Source organism: Mobula hypostoma, chromosome 12 (assembly GCF_963921235.1).
Source record: "Mobula hypostoma chromosome 12, sMobHyp1.1, whole genome shotgun sequence".
Lineage (NCBI taxonomy): Eukaryota > Metazoa > Chordata > Chondrichthyes > Myliobatiformes > Myliobatidae > Mobula > Mobula hypostoma.
The window spans coordinates 103,660,163-103,678,063 of record NC_086108.1 but is presented as its reverse complement, the minus strand read 5'-3'; the positions used below and the strand labels follow the sequence as shown (position 1 = coordinate 103,678,063).

General features: G+C 40.4%; 1 protein-coding gene across 6 annotated transcripts in view; it reads left to right on the top strand.

The window, feature by feature from the left end:
* Window positions 1-17,901, top strand: part of usp33 (ubiquitin specific peptidase 33) — a 156,905-nt gene that overhangs the window by 26,553 nt on the left and 112,451 nt on the right. For 5 of the 6 annotated variants that reach the window (XM_063064734.1, XM_063064733.1, XM_063064732.1 and 2 more), the window contains exons 2-8: window positions 3,298-3,393; window positions 5,355-5,477; window positions 8,995-9,048; window positions 9,137-9,199; window positions 12,324-12,464; window positions 15,913-16,006; window positions 16,209-16,278. In XM_063064734.1, coding sequence (XP_062920804.1) covers window positions 5,400-5,477; window positions 8,995-9,048; window positions 9,137-9,199; window positions 12,324-12,464; window positions 15,913-16,006; window positions 16,209-16,278 — 500 coding nt within the window. In that variant the 5' untranslated portion in view covers window positions 3,298-3,393; window positions 5,355-5,399. Of the gene's footprint in view, window positions 1-3,297; window positions 3,394-5,286; window positions 5,478-8,994; window positions 9,049-9,136; window positions 9,200-12,323; window positions 12,465-15,912; window positions 16,007-16,208; window positions 16,279-17,901 lie in introns of all 6 variants that reach the window. The other variant, XM_063064736.1, reaches the window with a different exon arrangement.

Genomic DNA, 17,901 nt, shown 5'->3' with positions numbered 1-17,901 from the left:
TTTTTGCTTTCTTTTGGCACTACTGATTAAATTTAATTTTCTTTTATATATGTTTTTTCTGATTGTAATTTATAGTTTGTTCTATGTGCTGCACTGTACTGCTGCTGCAACACAAAACAACACATTTTGTGACATTGTCAATGATAATAAACCTGATTCTGATACTGAAATCTAGGAAGCAAGCCAAGTGCCCCTTCGTCTCTATTGCCCAGCAACTCAGCCTTAAGTGGAAGGTGTTCAATTTCCTGCAGCACTACACAATGGATTAACAATTGGAATGCCATTATTGTAGATCTATCCAGGCTTAAGACTGCACACATCATATTCAATCAACATATTATTAATATCTGGAGAGGGAAGTTTGTCTTAATGAGACTTCAGTTCTAATCTTGTTTTGACCTTGTTCTTTGGTCAGAATCATTACTGAAAAGGTCTGAGAGTGAAAGGATATTTTTGGAATTAGTATAAGAAGAAATTTTTACCAGTGAAGCGAAGAAATACACTGTCACACTTGAGTTTGTGTTAAGCATCAAACATGATCAGTATGAACAGAATGTAAAACAAGCTTATCACTGTATCTTGGTACATGAGATAATAATGGCCAAGTTTGCAGACAATACAAAGATAGGTGGAAGGGCAGGTAGTGTTGAGGAAACAGGGAGTCTTTAGGAGAACTTCGACATATTGGGAGAATGGGCAAAGAAGTGGCAGATGGAATACTGAGTAGGGAAGTAGCTGGACATACACTTTGGTAAAAGGAAATAAAGGCATAGAGTATTTTCTAAATGAGGAAAAAATTCAGAAATCAGAACTGCAAAAAGACTTGGGAGTCCTCGCGCAGGATTCCCTAAAGTTTAATTTGCAGGTTGAGTCAGTGGCAAAGAAGGCAAATGCGATGTTAGCATTCACTTCAAGACTAGAATATAATAGCAAGGATGTAATGCTGAGGCTTTATAAGGCATTGGTCAGACTGCAGTTGGAGCAATTTTGAGTCCCTTATCTAAGAAAAGGCGTGTTGGCGTAGATAGAGTGGTCATGAAAGGGATGTTTCCTATAGTGGGGAAGTCTAGGACCAGAGGGCGCAGCTTCACAATACAAGGACGTTCCTTTAGAACAGAGAAGAGGTGGAATTCTTTAGCCACAGGGTGGTGAATCTATGGGATTCATTGCAACAGATGGGTGTGAAGGCCAAGTCATTGGGTGTATTTAAAGCAGAGATTGATAGGTTCTTGATTAGTTAGAGCATCAAAGGTTTTGGGAGGGGGGAAGGAGAGACAGGAGAATGGGGTTGAATGGGATAATAAATCAGCCATGATGGAATGGCAGAGCAGACTAGATCGGCCAAATGACCTAATTCTGCTCCTATGTCTTACAAATATTACAATTCCAACTATGACAAAGGCGTTTAAGAGTCTTTTAGAAGGAATATGAATGTGTAGAGAATGGAGAGGTATGGACCCATGTGCAGGCAGGAGAAACGAGTTTAATTACAGTTTTGATTGCTAATTGAATTAATTTGACACAATATTTTGGGCTAAAGTTCCTGTTCCTGTGCTGTGCGGTTCTCAGTATTGCTGCCTTTGAAGTACAATTACTGCATTTAGCCAAGTGTTCATCTCTAATGTGTTAGATCCTTAAGACCGAAGTTGATAGCTGATATGCTAATTGGTCATTGCTGGTGTAAGTTGAGGAACATTGTCAGCTAAGAAAGTCGAAGGTGTGACATCTTTACAGCAACACCCTGTTCTTTGCGTCTTACTTTCTAATATAGATTAGTACTTAGTTTTGTATCTATATTTCTACTATATTTCGTTTCTCTCATCTTGGATTTGTATCATCATTTTGAGCTTGCTTAATGTCTATCAAAATCAGGTTTAATATCACTGGCATATGTTGTGATATTGTTTTGCAGCAATAGTAATTGCAATATATAATAAAGGAAAAGTTATAAGTTGCAGTAAGTGATATATATTAACAATAAATAAGTAGTGCAAAAAGAGAGCAAAAAATTGTGAGGTAGTTCACTGTCCTTTCAGATGGCGACTGTTCTTAAAATGTTAAGTGTGTGTTTCCTGGCTCCAGTCCCACCTCTTCTCTGGCCGTAATAAGAAGAGGGCATTTATTAATTTCTGTTAGGTTACGTTTCTGTTAACTCGAGTTGGGCATGTTTGTAATGTGTGGTACCGCTGCTGCCGCAAAAAGTTGATTTTCACTGGCATTTACGTATACCTTGCATATGTACGCCAAAGGCAATAAACTTGAAGGGTATCTTTGCATTTATGTATTCAGGAAGTTAATGAAAAGAAACAGGTTTGAAAAAAGTATTTCAGAAGTATTAGATTTCACAAAAAAGTTCCTTGTTGCTTTTAATATATAGTTCAAAGTAAATATATTATCAAAGTACATATATGTCACCATATACTACCCTGAGATTCATTTTCTTGTGGGCATTCACAGTAGAACCAAAGCAATACAATAGAGTCAATGAAAACTATACACAAAGACTAACAAACAACCGAAGTGCAAAAGAAGACAGACTCTGCAAATTAATAAATAATACTGAGAACATGAGTTGTAGAGTCCTTGAAGGTGAGTTCACAGGTAGTGGAATCATTTCAGAGTTGAGGTAAGTAAAGTTACCCACGCTGGTTCAGGATTCTGATGGCTGAACGGTAATGCCTGTTCCTCAAGCTGGAGGTGTGGGATCTAAGGCTTCTGTACCTCCTTCCTGATGAAAATAGCATGGCCTTGGATGGTGGTGGCCCTTGATAATGAATGCTGCTTTCTTGTGCTAGCATTCCTTTTGGATGTGTTCAGTGGTGGGGAAGGCTTATCCTCTGATGCTCTGGGCTGTATCCTCCACTTTTTGTTGGCTTTCCTATTCTTGGACATTGGTATTTCCATAGCAGGCCATCATGCAACCGACTGTGATACAATTTCACTGGTTTAAATTTACAACTTTCTGTGGCCTCCATCTCACTGAGAGATGGTTTAAAATTTTGGTGACGTTTTCACTGCAGGTGTTGTAACATATAGTAACTATTGCACTGTTCTGCTGCCGCAAAACGACAGTTTTCGCAACAGATGTCGTTGATAATAAACCTGATTCTGATTCTGGAAAATTCATCCTGAACAGCCTGTCGAAGTTGCACAGTCCTCTTGTGTTGGAGTTAAACCTCCAAATATCACATCATAGGGGAAGCTCAGGCTAAGTAAATTAAGGTGTTGGTTAATTCAATTTAATGCATTCCTTCGGCTTTTGGTGTTTGACAGTTTTCTGTTTTCATTTCTTCAAAGCAATATTCCTTCGATATCCGTGTTGGTCTTTATACCCTTGATAGACTGCAGCTTGTCTCCTTTCTCGCACCAGGACCACCACCTTTCCAGGACTTGGTAAGCTTCTCAGCTTCATGGCGTCCAAGTAGAATGCTTCCTTATACAGCATGAAAACAAGCCCATTGTTTCTGTGCCCATTCAAAGTAAATTTAGTATCAAAGTACAGTGGATTCCAGTTGATTGGGATGCATCAGGACCACTACATTTTTGGCCTAGTTAAGTGGCTGCCCCAGTTAGCTGAAGTTTCATGAAAATAGTTAAAAAGGTAAAAAAAAAGACAAACTACTGTTTAACTGAGTAACAAATTATGTTTTTAAATGAAATGCAATTCAAATTAGAGCACTACCATTACTACTGCAATACTATAAAACTGTCCAGTGTATGCTGCTGTGTTCTTTTGATTATCTGAAAATGAACAAAATCAGCACAGACACCAAGTGCAGATAATGGACTGCCTTCATACAATGTTTTCAAAGATTGCATGCTCCAAAGCTTCATTTTCATTGTAGCATTGAAGATGATTGTTGATACCTTCAAGTTCTTTGTAGTTCCTAACTTGTTAATGTGAATTTGTTTCACTTTCTCTCGTGGCTATTTCTTACACCTCCGAACCTGAATGCTTGAAACCACAGTGAATAAAACTGTTCTGAATGTCTTACCGTTTATTTCTCACCAGCATCAGTAACAAAAATCACTACATTTTGAATACAAACACATGCAACTGACACTATTTAAAAGCTATTCAATCTAAACATGATGTAGTGTCTAACAGTCACACAAGTGCATATGACTGACACTATTTAGAAACTGTTCGGCAACATTCTCCTGTCCCAATTAAATGGCATAGTGTCCCAAATAAATGAGGGAAATCCTGGCTATCTTCTCAATTGTTTTTTTTTCTCTTTAAGAGTTGTCCCAAATAAGCAGCTGTCCCGATGAACCAGAATCCACTGTACATATATGTTACCATATACTACCCTGAGATTCATTTTCCCGCAGGCATTCGCAATAGAACAAAGAAATACCATAGAATCCACCTATGGTATGCAAGTATCTTTCTATACTGATGCTATTTTGCATGTAGTCTTCCAATCTATACATTCTGAGTGCTCATCGACATACTTAAATGTTGTTAGTACCTATCTCCAACATCTATCAGACAGCTCATTCCAGATTTCAGTCAGCTTCTGGTGACAAAATTCTTCCTCACATTTCCTACCCTTAGCTAATCATGAGCCGGAGGTACTATACTGTTTGAAGTCCTAAAGTTCTATATAGTTAACCAATAACTTGTATGCATTTTTTTAACTCAACATGTCTACATGCGCTGTTGCTTTCGTGGATTGATAGACATGTACGCCAATGCCTCAGTACTCCTCAGGGTCCTACAATTCATTCCATATAGCCGAATGTTATCAGTCCTCCCAAAATGCACCTTGCATTTTTCATAGCTTAATTCCTCCTGCCATTGTTCTGGCCACCTTATCAGTTTATAAATATTAGTTTTTATTTTAGAGATACAGCACTGTAACAGGCTCTTCCAGCCCACAAGGTTGAGCCACCCAATTACACCCTTGTGACCAATTAAACTCGTCCAAGAGAACCGCAGCGTTGTTGTGGTTTAGAGGCCTCCATGCCTCCGTGCCTTGTTTCTGCCTCATTCTAATACCAAAGTTGGAACAAAATTGGAACAGCTTCAGGTGCACGCTGAAATTATAACCCTCCTTATGTTTTGGCCTTAGTATGACATTTTGAAAAAATATATAAATGGTATTTAATTGGCTAAGTTGTCAAATTCTGAAGTTTGTAGCAATATAGGTGAAGGGTTCTTTATCTTTTCATAAACTCCAGAAGGTAGTCTTTCGCTGTTCGGTGGGCTGGTTGTAAGTAATGTGCAATTATTTCAGGCTTGAGAAGATCTGATTCATTTGGATTGTTATTATTTTGCAGAAGGTAGCTGCATGCTTCTCAAAATAACTCAGAGACCCTCACCTACAGCTGTTCTCACTGTTGTATAGGCAGTATTGCATCGAAAAGGGCTATAGGAAGCTATTGCTGTGAAGATGTCACATCTCAGTGATTGTGTTCACTTGGAATCAGTGGGTGAAGTGACAAAAGATGAACTGATTGAAAAGTCTCATGTAAGTCACCTTTTTTTTGTGACTATGCTTTTCTGCTATCGTAACTATATGTGTTGTATGTGATGGGTGTGACTGTTCGTACTGTGTTTTGCACCTTGGCCTCAGTTTTTGCTGTATTCATGTGCAATGTTGAATGACAGTTCAACTTGAACTTGAGGCTTGTTATTAATTTCCTGATATAGAATAAATGATCACATCTATGATAAGGAGGAAGTTGCATCGATGTGGGGCCTTTTGCATCCAGAAATGCTTCACAACAAATGAAGCACATTTGCTGTGTGCCTTTTGTAATGTTAGAAATAGAGTGGCCAAATATTTCACTGCAAATTCCTATAAAACAGCCATGATCATAACTAGATAACGTCAGTCAAATACACAAGTGCCTGTCTGCACAGGTGCAATGAAAAACTGACTTGCAGCAGCATCACGGGTGCAAAGTATCATACATGCAGCGTTCACACGAAAAACACAAGTTAAACATATCTGTAAATTATACACAACTGTTACAGGAAAGAACATGATTAGAAGAAAAATAAAGTGCATTTTAGTGCAGGGAGGTCATAGTGTTGCTAAACTGTGCTTATTAAGATTTTGCCAATTGATGCAAAAACTGAATGGTTGAAGGGAAGTAGCTGTTTCTTGGCCTGGTGGTGTCAGACCTAAGGCTTCTGTTAATGTGTATTAGTGCTGTTAGAAGAAAGCTAAAAGTTGATTGGGACATTCTTGTCATTTATTGCACCCAGTAGGTTAAACAAGACCTTCCTTGGTTTGACAACTTTTGTGTAAAAGATGGTGCCTCTGGCAGGGTATCTTTTCCTCTAGTGTAATGAATATTTGCTTGGATCTTATGTTCAATTCAGTGAATGAGACTTGGAGGTTCGGAATTACAAATTGAACTGTATTTGACATAACTCTACATTTTACAGCATTTTGCAGAACCCTGGCAGTTAGAGAATCATGCAATATGGAAGTAGGTCCTTCAACCTAACTGGTCAATGCTGACCAAGATTCCCATCTAAGCCAGTCTCGTTTGCCTGGGTTTACCCATCCCTGTAAACCTTTCCTATCCATGAACCTGTCCAAGTGCCTTTTAATATTGTAAATGTACACTTCCTCTGAGAGTTTGTTCCATATATGAGCCTCTGGGTGAAAAAGTTGCCCTTCAGGTTCCTATTAAATGTCTCCCCAACTCATCTTAAACCTAAGCTTGATTTCCTCAATCCCAGGAAAAAGACTTTGCGCATTGACTCTATCTATGTCCCTCATGATTTTGTGCTTCTATATAAGATTGTCCCAACCTGCTCAACCTCTCCTCATAAATTAATCCCTTGCATCCAGACATATAAATCTTCTCTGCACTCTTTCCGACTTGGTGGTGTGAGTGGTCAATTAAACACGTATGGATTTAGTAGTTTATCCTCAGCAAGATGTTTCTGTAGGAATCACGTTCTTAAAGCTATTATCATGACAGTTCATGGCTCAGTGATTTTGCAGTTCCAGAATCATCAATATGTCTTTGTGTCTTAATATGTCTCATGTAAACAAAGTTCTGGGAGCAAAGGAGGATGAGGGGTGATTTGATAAGAGGTGTACAAGATTTTAAGAGGATAAGATAGTGGACAACCAGAGACTTTTTTCCCAGGGTGGAAATGGCTTGTAGAAGGGGGCATGTTTGGGGAGTATGTCAGAGGTAGTTTTTTTTTGTGTGGTAGGTGTGTAGGATATGCTGCCAGAAGTCATGGGAGAGGCAGATGAATGAGAGACTTTTAAGAGATTCTTAGATTCTTTCAGGCATGTGAATTTTTTTGAGGATGTAACTATGAAAATGGACAAGGGAGAGCCAATGGATGTAGTGTACCTGGACTTTCAGAAAGCCTTTGATAAAGTCCCACATAAGAGATTAGTAGGCAAAATTAGGGCACATGGTATTGGGGACAGAGTACTGACATGGATTGAAAATTGGCTGGCTGACAGAAAACAAAGAGTAGCGATTAACGGGTCCCTTTCGGAATGGCAGGCGGTAACCAGTGGGGTACCGCAGGGTTCAGTGCTGGGACCACAGCTGTTTACAATATATATTAATGATTTAGATGAAGGAATTAAAAGTAACATTAGCAAATTTGCCGATGACACAAAGCTGGGTGTCAGTGTGAAATGTGAGGAGGATGATATGAGAATGCAGGATGACTTGGACAGGCTGGGTGAGTGGGCAGATGTAGTTTAATGTGGATAAATGTGAGGTTGTCCACTTTGGTGGTAAGAACGGGAAGGCAGATTATTATCTAAATGGAGTCAAATTTGGAAAAGGGGAAGCACAACGAGATCTAGGTGTTCTTGTACATCAGTCACTGAAAGCAAGCATGCAAGTACAGCAGGCAGTGAAGAAAGCTAATGGCATGCTGGCCTTCATAACAAGGGGAATTGAGTATAAGAGCAAGGAGGTCCTTCTGCAGCTATACAGGGCCCTGGTGAGACCACACCCGGAGTACTGTGTGCAGTTTTAGTCTCCAAATTTGAGGAAGGACATTCTTGCTATTGAGGGAGTGCAGCGTAGGTTGGACTGTCATATGTCGAAAGATTGGAGCGACTGGGCTTGTATAGTCTGGAATTTAGAAGGCTGAGAGGGGATCTTATTGAAGCATATAAGATTATTAAGGGATTGGACACGCTGCAGGCAGGAAGCATGTTCCCGCTGATGGGTGAGTCCAGAACCAGAGGCCACAGTTTAAGAATTAGGGGTAGGCCATTTAGAACGGAGTTGAGGAAAAACTTTTTCACCCAGAGAGTGGTGGATATATGGAATGCTCTGCCCCAGAAGGCTGTGGAGGCCAAGTCTCTGGATGCTTTCAAGAAAGAGATGGATAGAGCTCTTAAAGATAGTGGAATCAAGGGTTATGGGGATAAGGCAGGAACTGGATACTGATAGTGGATGATCAGCCATGATCACAGTGAATGGCGGTGCTGGCTCGAAGGGCTGAATGGCCTACTCCTACACCTATTGTCTACTGTCTATTGAAAGGAAAATGGAGGTTGTTGTTGGAGTGGGGGAGTGATAGATTAATTTTGGAGTAAGTTAAAAGGTTGGCACAATATTGTGGGCTGAATGATCAGTACTTTGTGTTTCATGGTCAAGCACAATATTGTGGGCTGAAAGGTCTGTACTGTGCTTTGTTTCATGGTCATCAATAATAAAGGATGATTTAAATCAGGAAGTTATAATTAAGTTATCATTCCATTTCCCCATCCCAGTCCTCCCTCATTGCCACCTTGTTTTCGAGGAACTGAAGGCTGTAAGATGGAAGAGAGGTGCCCTGTTTTTAAGGCCAAAGATAGAATATGGTAGCAAAAATGAGCAACGGAGAAAATTGTTAGGAGCAGGTTCAAAATATACATGACATACACCACTGTAAATGGAAAGTCAAATCAATCATGCGATGATTGATCTTTAGCACAAAGAATTGGAATTTACTTCCCTTTTTCTGATATAATAACAGTATGATGTTTTTATTCTGGGTAGGGCACTTGTCAAGACTGCAAAGTTGGAGGCCCAAACCTCTGGGCATGTTTGGAGGTAAGGTGATGTATGGTTTGTACTAGAGATTCATTGCATTAAAGTCTCTCCACCCTCTGACTTGTTGGCTTTGCTCCTTTGCAAACAGAATGGCTGTCCCTATGTTGGTTGTGGAGAATCCCATTCGGATCACAGCACGCTTCATTCCCAGGTAGGTGTGGAACTTTAGCAAAAGGAATCTTGCATTCAAGCAGCAACTTTTCACAATAAAAGAAATTGTCACAACCAAAATTGCAACCAGTGAAGCTGCTGCTGGAATATAGCACGTGGTACGTGGTTTGTTAACAATAAACTTTTGAAAACAGTGGTGATAAATGACTAGATAATGTCTCTTAAGATATATTGGTGAGGGATAAATACTGCCTAAGTCAGCAAGAAGGACTTTACTGTTCTTCAAATAGTACCATGTCAGTTTTTGACTCACTGAGGAGGGCAGGTAAACCAAATTGTAAAGAATAAACACACGAGATTGTGCCAATGCTGGAAATCCAGCGTAACACACAAAATGCTAGAGAAACTCAGCTGGTCAGATAGCATTTATGGAGAAAAATAAACAATTCACATTTTTAGCCTTCATCAAGACTGATCAACTGAGATATAACCATACAACAATTACAGCACGGAAACAGGCCATCTCGGCCCTTCTAGTCCGTGCTGAACTCTTACTAGATCTGCCAGCATTTTGTGTGAAGAATAATCCATTTATCAAAGGCACTTGCAAAGTTATGAGTTGAAAAATGTGGTTTTACAGCACATCTTCAAGGGAATTGTTAAACTTCTGGGAGCTATTGCAATTTTATGTGTATTCTGTGGAAGGTTTGTTGAATTGTGAAAACTTGCCGCATAGGGAGATCCCATCTGGTTTAAAATGAAAGTGGAAATTTTTGGAGAAAAGCAGGTCATGTGGCACCTGTGGAGAGAAAAACTGTTAAATGTTTGTTCAATTTCATTTCATCAAAACTGTAAAAGCACTAAGCATCTTATGAGTGAAAAAGAGGTGAAAAAACAAAAAACTGAAGTGTGTGTGTGACAAGACACATACCAAGATTGACCAGGTGATGCATGTCTAAGAGAGGATGATGAATACGTGCTAATCAAAACTGATGTTTTTGGAGGTGTGTAAATGGAGGGAAATGAATGGGAGGAGTAGAGAGAAACAAATGTAATAATTTGCAGAACACAACAGTTGTGAGAAGTATGAAACAAAAAGAGAATGCTGGAAGCAGGTTGGTTAGCAACTCTGTAGAGAAAATAGTTAGTTAATATTATATGGGATTCTCCGGAACTGGCCACAGATAAGGATGGCTGGTTATTTGAAATTTTTGAATTCATTGTTGAAGACATCAACAGGAAATGGGGCACTCTTTTGGAGCTTATATGGACAAATTTGGAGCAGTCTCAAGGTGATTGGTTAACCACCTTACAACACATCTCAATTCAGTTCACAGTGGTGACTGAGCTTTCAATTGTATTTCACTAATTTTGTATCTCACTCCCACTCAAAACTGTCTTTGGTCAACGTAAGCTCAGGAAATAACACCTTTGTTTTCTGGAGAGGAGAAGAAGTGAGTAATATTATAGGGGTATACAGGTTCTTTCAGAATACAGTATTGAAACGACACCTCATTTTCTATTCAGGAAGTAATGTATTTAACAGTTTCAGGTAACCAGCTGTTTCTGTCTGTGTCAGTTCTAATCTAAGATCATCCTCATGTAACATTAACTCAGAATCAATAGGGAGAGAAAGATTACCAGATCTATTTAGTATTTTCAGAATTCCATTCTTATTCCATATTTTCAGTAAATGTTAAGCTTTATATCTCGTACTCCCAGCATTTCTGCCCCCGCCCCCGTTGCAGGCAGTTAACCACATTGGTGGTGTGGGTACGTGGCCAAGTGGTTAAGGCATTTGGACTAGCGACCTGAAGGTCGTGAGTTCAAGCCCCAGCCGAGGCAACATGAGTTGTATCCTTGAGCAAGGCACTTAATCACACATTGCTCTGCGACAACACTGGTGCCAAGCTGTATGGGTCCTAATGCCCTTCCCTTGGACAACATTGGTGTCGTGGAGAGGGGAGACTTGCAGCATGGGCAACTGCTGGTCTTCCATACAATCTTGCCCAGGCCTGCGCCCTGGAGAGTGAAGACTTTCCAGGCGCAGATCCATGGTCTCGCAAGACTAACTGATGCCTTTAATGGTTCTGGGGTTCCCTCTAGGCCTGGTAAAGTGAGGGAGGCAGATTTCTTTCAGTTGAGGATATTGGTAAACCAGGTGGGAATTTGCAATAAACTGGTAGGTCTGTGGTCATATTGACGTGATTAGTGTTTTCTGTGGGGAGTGGAGGGGAAGAAATCCAAATTGATTTAGTTAGCTGAATTTAAATTCAAACTTTTGTTATGCTTGTAGTTTTATGCTCTGTGAACAAGTCCAGTAAATTAAACAAGATTCAAATTTACTTGTCATGTGTATATTAAAATATACAGTGAAATACACCATTTGTGTTCACAACCAAGATAACCTAAGGGTGTGCTGGGGGCTGCCCACAAGTGTTGTCGTACATTCCTGTGCTAACATAGGATACTCACAATATTCAGCAGAACAACATAGAGTAATGTTACAGTTCCCTTTAGCATCAAACCACTCTGTTCGATGTCTGTGCAACTGTCCTCTCTCTGTGAAACTTATCCATGCATTAGTTTTGGGAAGCCAGGGTTCTGTTTTGGGCAAGTAAACCATAGCCTCACTGTGGGAGATTTGTACGACCGACTTAAATGGGCAGTGCAAGTTCGGGGAACCAGAAATAGGCAGAAGTAGATTTGCATCCTTAATCAGAATCGTGTTTATTTTCACTGATACTCATGAAATTTGTTGTTTGTTTTTGTGGCAGCAGCAGAGTGCAATACATTAAAAAATACTATAAGTTCCAATAAGAAACTTATTTTTAAAAAAACCTGCAGAAAGAGAACAAAATAGTGAGGTAGTGTTGGTAGGTTTATAAACTGGAGAAACAAGATCTTCTCATTTGGAAGCACAGATTCACTGTGCACGGGCTTCCTGTAGACCAGGGGTTCCTGACCTGTTTTATGCCATGAACCAAAATTATTAAGCAAGGTTGTTCCCAGGTTGGGAACCCCTGTTAGACCAAGTGATTACCCATTGGTTTTTGCTTGCTGAGACAGCTTAAAGGACTACATTGGATCTCAGCATTTGTATAGAATTTTAACTTCTTCAAATTAGAAGCTGCATTGAAACTCACTGCTCCCATTTTTTGCAGGAAACCATGCACAATCTCACTGTAAACCTCACCACCTTGCGAGTCTGGTGTTACGCATGTAGCAAAGAAGTCTTTCTGGATCGGAAGCTTGGACCCCCTCCAGTGCAAAATGGGAGAATACTTCAGGTTCCTGAAAGCCAGGTAGGCATGTGGACTTCATCTGACCACCTTGACAGGACTGACTTTGTTTCTGTACCACCTGTGTATGGATGGAATTATCTGTATGGATGGTTTGCAAGCAAAACTTTCCAATGTATCTCGGTGAATGTAATAATAATAAATCAATTCGAAATTAGCGGAGATTAGAAGAACTTACTGAAGTATATTTTTTAAATTTAGAGATACTGTGCAGTAACAGGCCCTTCTGTCCCATGAGCCCGTGATGTCCAATTACACCCATGTGACCAACTAACCTACTAACCCAAAGATGTTTTGAATGTGGAAGGAAACTCACATGAAGCAGACAGTGGCAAGAATTGAACCCAGGGAGATGGCCCAGTAAAGCTAGAGTGCCACCCCAAATGTCTGCAGCTCTTGAAGCATGTTTGTCCTACACCAATAATGTCATTGACCAATAAATATTATGAGGTAAAGAAGGGAAAGCTTTTCATTCAATACTGTCTGTTATAGCAACATTCTACTTGTTATTCTATGTGGAATGGTGTGGTTCAGGTTCTGCTACTCACTGTTCTGGAGAAGGTGGTGTTAATGAGGTGCAACTGAGTTTCATGCTGTGCAGAGAACATTGACAGCCCACAGTGCTGCATTGGAGTTTCACATACACTCAGTGGCCATGTTGCTTGGTACCTTCTGAACCTAACAAAGTGGCCACTGAGTGTATGTCCATGGTCTTCTGCTGCTGTAGCCCATCCACTTCAAGGTTTAACATGTTGTGAATTCAAGGATGCTCTTCTGCACACCACTGTTGTAATACATGGTTATTAAGAGTTACTGTCACCTTCTTGTGATCTTGAACCAGTCTGGCCATTCTCCCCTGACCTCTCTCATGAACAAGACATTTTCAAACACAGAGTGCTGTTCACTGATTTTTTTTTCTTTTCTGCACCATTCTCTGTAAACTCTAGAGGCTGTCGTGCATGAAAATCCCAGGAGAACAGCAGTTTCTGAGATAATCAACCATCCTATCTGGCACCATCAATCATTCAATGGTCAAAGTCATTTAGTTTACATTTCTTCCCCATTCTGGTGTTTAGTCTGAACATCAACAGAACCTCATGTCTGCATGCTTTTATGGATTGAGTTGATAATTCGCTGATTAGGTATTTGCATCAATGTACAAGTGTACCTAACAAGGTGGCCGCTGAGCGTAAGTTGGACAGGGAAGTGGTAGTGCCACACACCCTTCTTGATGAGCCTTTTGAGTTTGCAGGTGGGATGATTGCTCCTTGGTGTTGGGTCATGCCCTCAGGTAAAGATTCAAGTGTAAAGCCGATGAAAGCATTGTGGTTCAGACACTCCATAATCAACATTGTTGACATCTAAGATCCTTTTTTAGTAAGTTGGTGAAGTGGTTCTAAAAATTATATGAATATTGCTGAAACTAATATATTTTCTATATTTTCTGAAGTGTAGAAAGTATAGTTTTCCCATTTAAAGTAAAAATCCTTTAAATAAGATCTTTGATAAATGCTAAACAATATGGCATATGATACCTTGGCTTTCAATAGTCAGGGGAATTAAGTTCAATAATCGTAAGGTAATGTTGCAGCGCTATAAAACCCTGCTTCAGCCACATTTGGAATTTTATGTTCAGTTCTGGTTGCTTCATTATTGGAGGATGTGGAACCTTTAGAAAGGGTGCAGAGAAAATTTATCAGGATACTGTCTGGATCAGAAAGTATGTCTAATTAGAAAGGTGGAGTGAGCTAGAGCTTCTCTCTTGGAGCATAGGAGGATGAGAGGTAAATAAGATGATAAGAGGCAGATTGGGTAGATAGCCAGAGACTTTTTCCCGGGGCAGAAATGCCAAACACCAGGGGGCATAATTTTAAGGTGTTTGGAGGAAAGTGTTGGGGGGAGGGATGTCAGAGGTAAGTTTTCTTTACACTGTGAGTGGCGGTGGGGGTTGTGGAACACCCTGCCAGGGCTGCTGCTAGAAGCTGATACATAATTAGGGGCATTTCAGAAATTCTTAGATGGGCTCATGGGTGATAGAAAAATGGAAGGCTACGTAGGAGGGAAGGGTTAGATTGGTCTTAGAATGTAGAACATAGAACAGTACAGCACAGGACCAGACCCTTTGGCCCACAATGCTGTGCCAAATCAGCTAAAAAGTAAATCAAAACCCCTCCTACTTATAGAATGTCCATATCCCTCCATCTTCCTCACATTCATGTGTGTATCTAAAAGTCTCTTAAAAATTCCTAATGTTTCTGCCTCTGCCACCACCCCAGGCAGTGCATTTGAGGCACCAACCAACCATTTTCAGTCTCAAAAACTTGCTCCTCACATTTCCTTTGAAATTATCCCCTCTCACCTTAAATCCCTCTGGCATTAGACATTTCAACCCTTGGAAAAATGTATTGCCTGTCTACTCTATCTATGCCTCTCGTAATCTTATAAACTTCTATCAGATCTCCCCTCAGCCTCCATTGCTGCAGAGAAAACAACCCAAGTTTGTCCAACCTCTCATTATACCACATGCCCTCTAGTCCAGGCAATATCCTGGTAAACCTCCTCTGCACCCTCTCTGAAGCCAAGACATTTTCCCTAGAATGGGCCTAGTGTGGGCGCTGGTGAAACCACACCTGGAGTACTGTGTGCAGTTTTGGTCTCCAAATTTGAGGAAGGACATTCTTGCTATTGAGGAAGTGCAGCGTAGGTTCACAAGGTTAATTCCCGAGATGGCGGGACTGTCATATGTTGAAAGATTGGAGCAACTGGGCTTGTATACTCTGGAATTTAGAAGGCTGAGAGGGGATCTTATTGAAACATATAAGATTATTAAGGGATTGGACACGCTGCAGGCAGGAAGCATGTTCCCGCTGATGGGTGAGTCCAGAACCAGAGGCCACAGTTTAAGAATAAGGGGTAGGCCATTTAGAACGGAGCTGAGGAAAAACTTTTTCACCCAGAGAGTGGTGGATATATGGAATGCTCTGCCCCAGAAGGCTGTGGAGGCCAAGTCTCTGGATGCTTTCAAGAAAGAGATGGATTGAGCTCTTAAAGATAGCAGAATCAAAGGTTATGGGGATAAGGCAGAAACTGGATACTGATTGTGGATGATCAGCCATGATCACAGTGAATGATGGTGCTGGCTCGAAGGGCCGAATGGCCTACTCCTGCACCTATTGTCTATTGAATGGGGCAACCAGACTGTATGCAATCCTTCAGATGTGGCCTAACTAGCGTTTTATAAAGTAGCTAAGATGTCCAGCACAACATCGTGAGCCGGAGGCCTGTTCTGTGTTGTAGTGTTCTCTGTTCTTTGTTAATGGATGGAAATACTAAAGGAATAGTGGTTTATTGCATATTCACATTCCTGTGTGTATCTTGTAATGGACAGATGCAAGTTGTGTCCAAGTTGTACGTGACTTTTCTCATACTCTTCTGTGCATTTGTATTCCAGGACCTGTCTCCTGAGCAGTCAACAAAGGACCGCAAGACAATAATGGGAACTTATCTAGATGCAGAAGCTGAATATGATGATATCAAGTCAAGAGGTCTGATGTTCAAAGTGGCTGATTTTTTTGTTTAGCTGTTAATACTCCTCTGTCTGGGGAAAGTTAAAGCAATTGTTTTAAAACTATAAAGCACATATTGAAGCGAGACAGGCTGAAGTGATCACCAGCTTCCATTTCTATTCATGCGGATGTGTGTTGTATTTTAAGAGGTGTGGATTTTAAACTTGTATTGTTTCTCCAGGTCTCACTGGTTTGAAAAACATCGGAAACACTTGCTATATGAATGCTGCCCTTCAGGCTCTTTCTAACTGGTATGCATCAGCTCTGAAGAGCTGTTAATACATTTCATGCATATTCCTTTTCCTTGGGTTAATAATCTAACTTACTATTTGAATTTAATTCAGTGTTTCTTATTGTATTTTTCTCATTTAAACTACTTTCGATGTTGCTCTGGTTAAAACTTGGGTCTAACTAGAGCAGAGGGAATTGACCTCAGTTCCCAATCTGTTCTGAGCAAGTTAATTTCAATGGTAGCTGCTTCAAGAGAGGGAGCATTTTGACTTCATTTCTTCTAGCCTACCAAGTAGTGCTGCTCTGGATTGGGATGCCTGAGAATGCTATCTGAAATTCCAGTGAGAATAGGGTTAGGCTGAATTGTCATTTTCCCCTTTTGGTGAATATTTCTGCTTATTCCATCATCACCATTATCTTCTTTTTAAGCCTATCGCCCCTACTGGGGCATAGGCTGCCAGGAGTAGTTCACCAGAGTTCTCTGTCCTGGGTCGATAGATGCTTGAGTGGCTCTGTGGCACCTGCTTTTGCCACATGACTTCATGTGTCTTCCAGGTGAAGACTCTTCCTTTCCCAGGGATGAAGTCTTTGGAACTTCACTTGCCACTTCTGTAGCTCTGGATTTTTGCAGGATGAGTTTGCTAGCCTGGTACCCAACTCTCCTCCTTTCACCGCTGGGCTTGAAACTGTTCATGGGCTTCATCCTTCATCGTAAAGAGCAATTATTTGGCTCAGAGTCAGCATATTCAGAGGATGATGGGGAAGTTAGAAGCATTTCTAAGTTGCAGTTCCACCTTCAAGTAATACTTACATTTTCTTGTGTATTACTTTTCAAGTAATACTTAGACAAAAACATCTGCAGGTGCTGAAAATCCAAGGCAAAACACACAAAATGCTGGAGGAACTCCGACTGATTTTTTTTTCTTTTTAAGCTTTGTACTGTTAATCATATGGTTTCTTGGGGAATGTACTTGGCAAAACAGTGCCATTTCCGTCATGTTACTAGTGAAGGGTGTGTTTTACTTTTGCATTCTCCGAGTTGATGTTTGGCCTCCTTGAACTGTTTAAGCCCTTGTCCTGAAGCTGCTGTCACCCCTGGTGTTTAGTAACAAATTCCTGCAAGTTTTGATGCAGCCTCATTAAAGGAGTAACAATGTTATATCTACATAGGGTGCAAAGGAGATTTACCAGGACTCGAGGGCATGTTTTATGAAGATAGGTTGAACAAGATGGGGCTTTTCTCTTTGGAGTGAAGGAGAATGAGATATAAATTATATCTGTATTTTACATAAAATTAAAATTAAGTATGCCATGCAAACAGAGTGAAAAAATAGTGAGGTAGTGTACACGGGTTATAATGTATCCAGAGACTTTTCCGCAAGGTGGAAATGGCTAATATGAAGGGGCATAATTTTAAGATGATTGAATGTCAGAGGTTTTTTTTAAGAGTGGTGGGTGCATAGAACACCCTGCCAGGTGTAGTGGTAGAGGCAGACACATTAGGGGCATTTAAGAAGCTCTTAGATAGGCATAATGAAGGGCTATGTAGGAGGGAAGGATTAGATTGATTTTAGAATAAAGCTAAAAGGTCTGCACAACATCATGGGCCAAAAGGCCTGTTTTGTGCTGTAATGTTCCATATA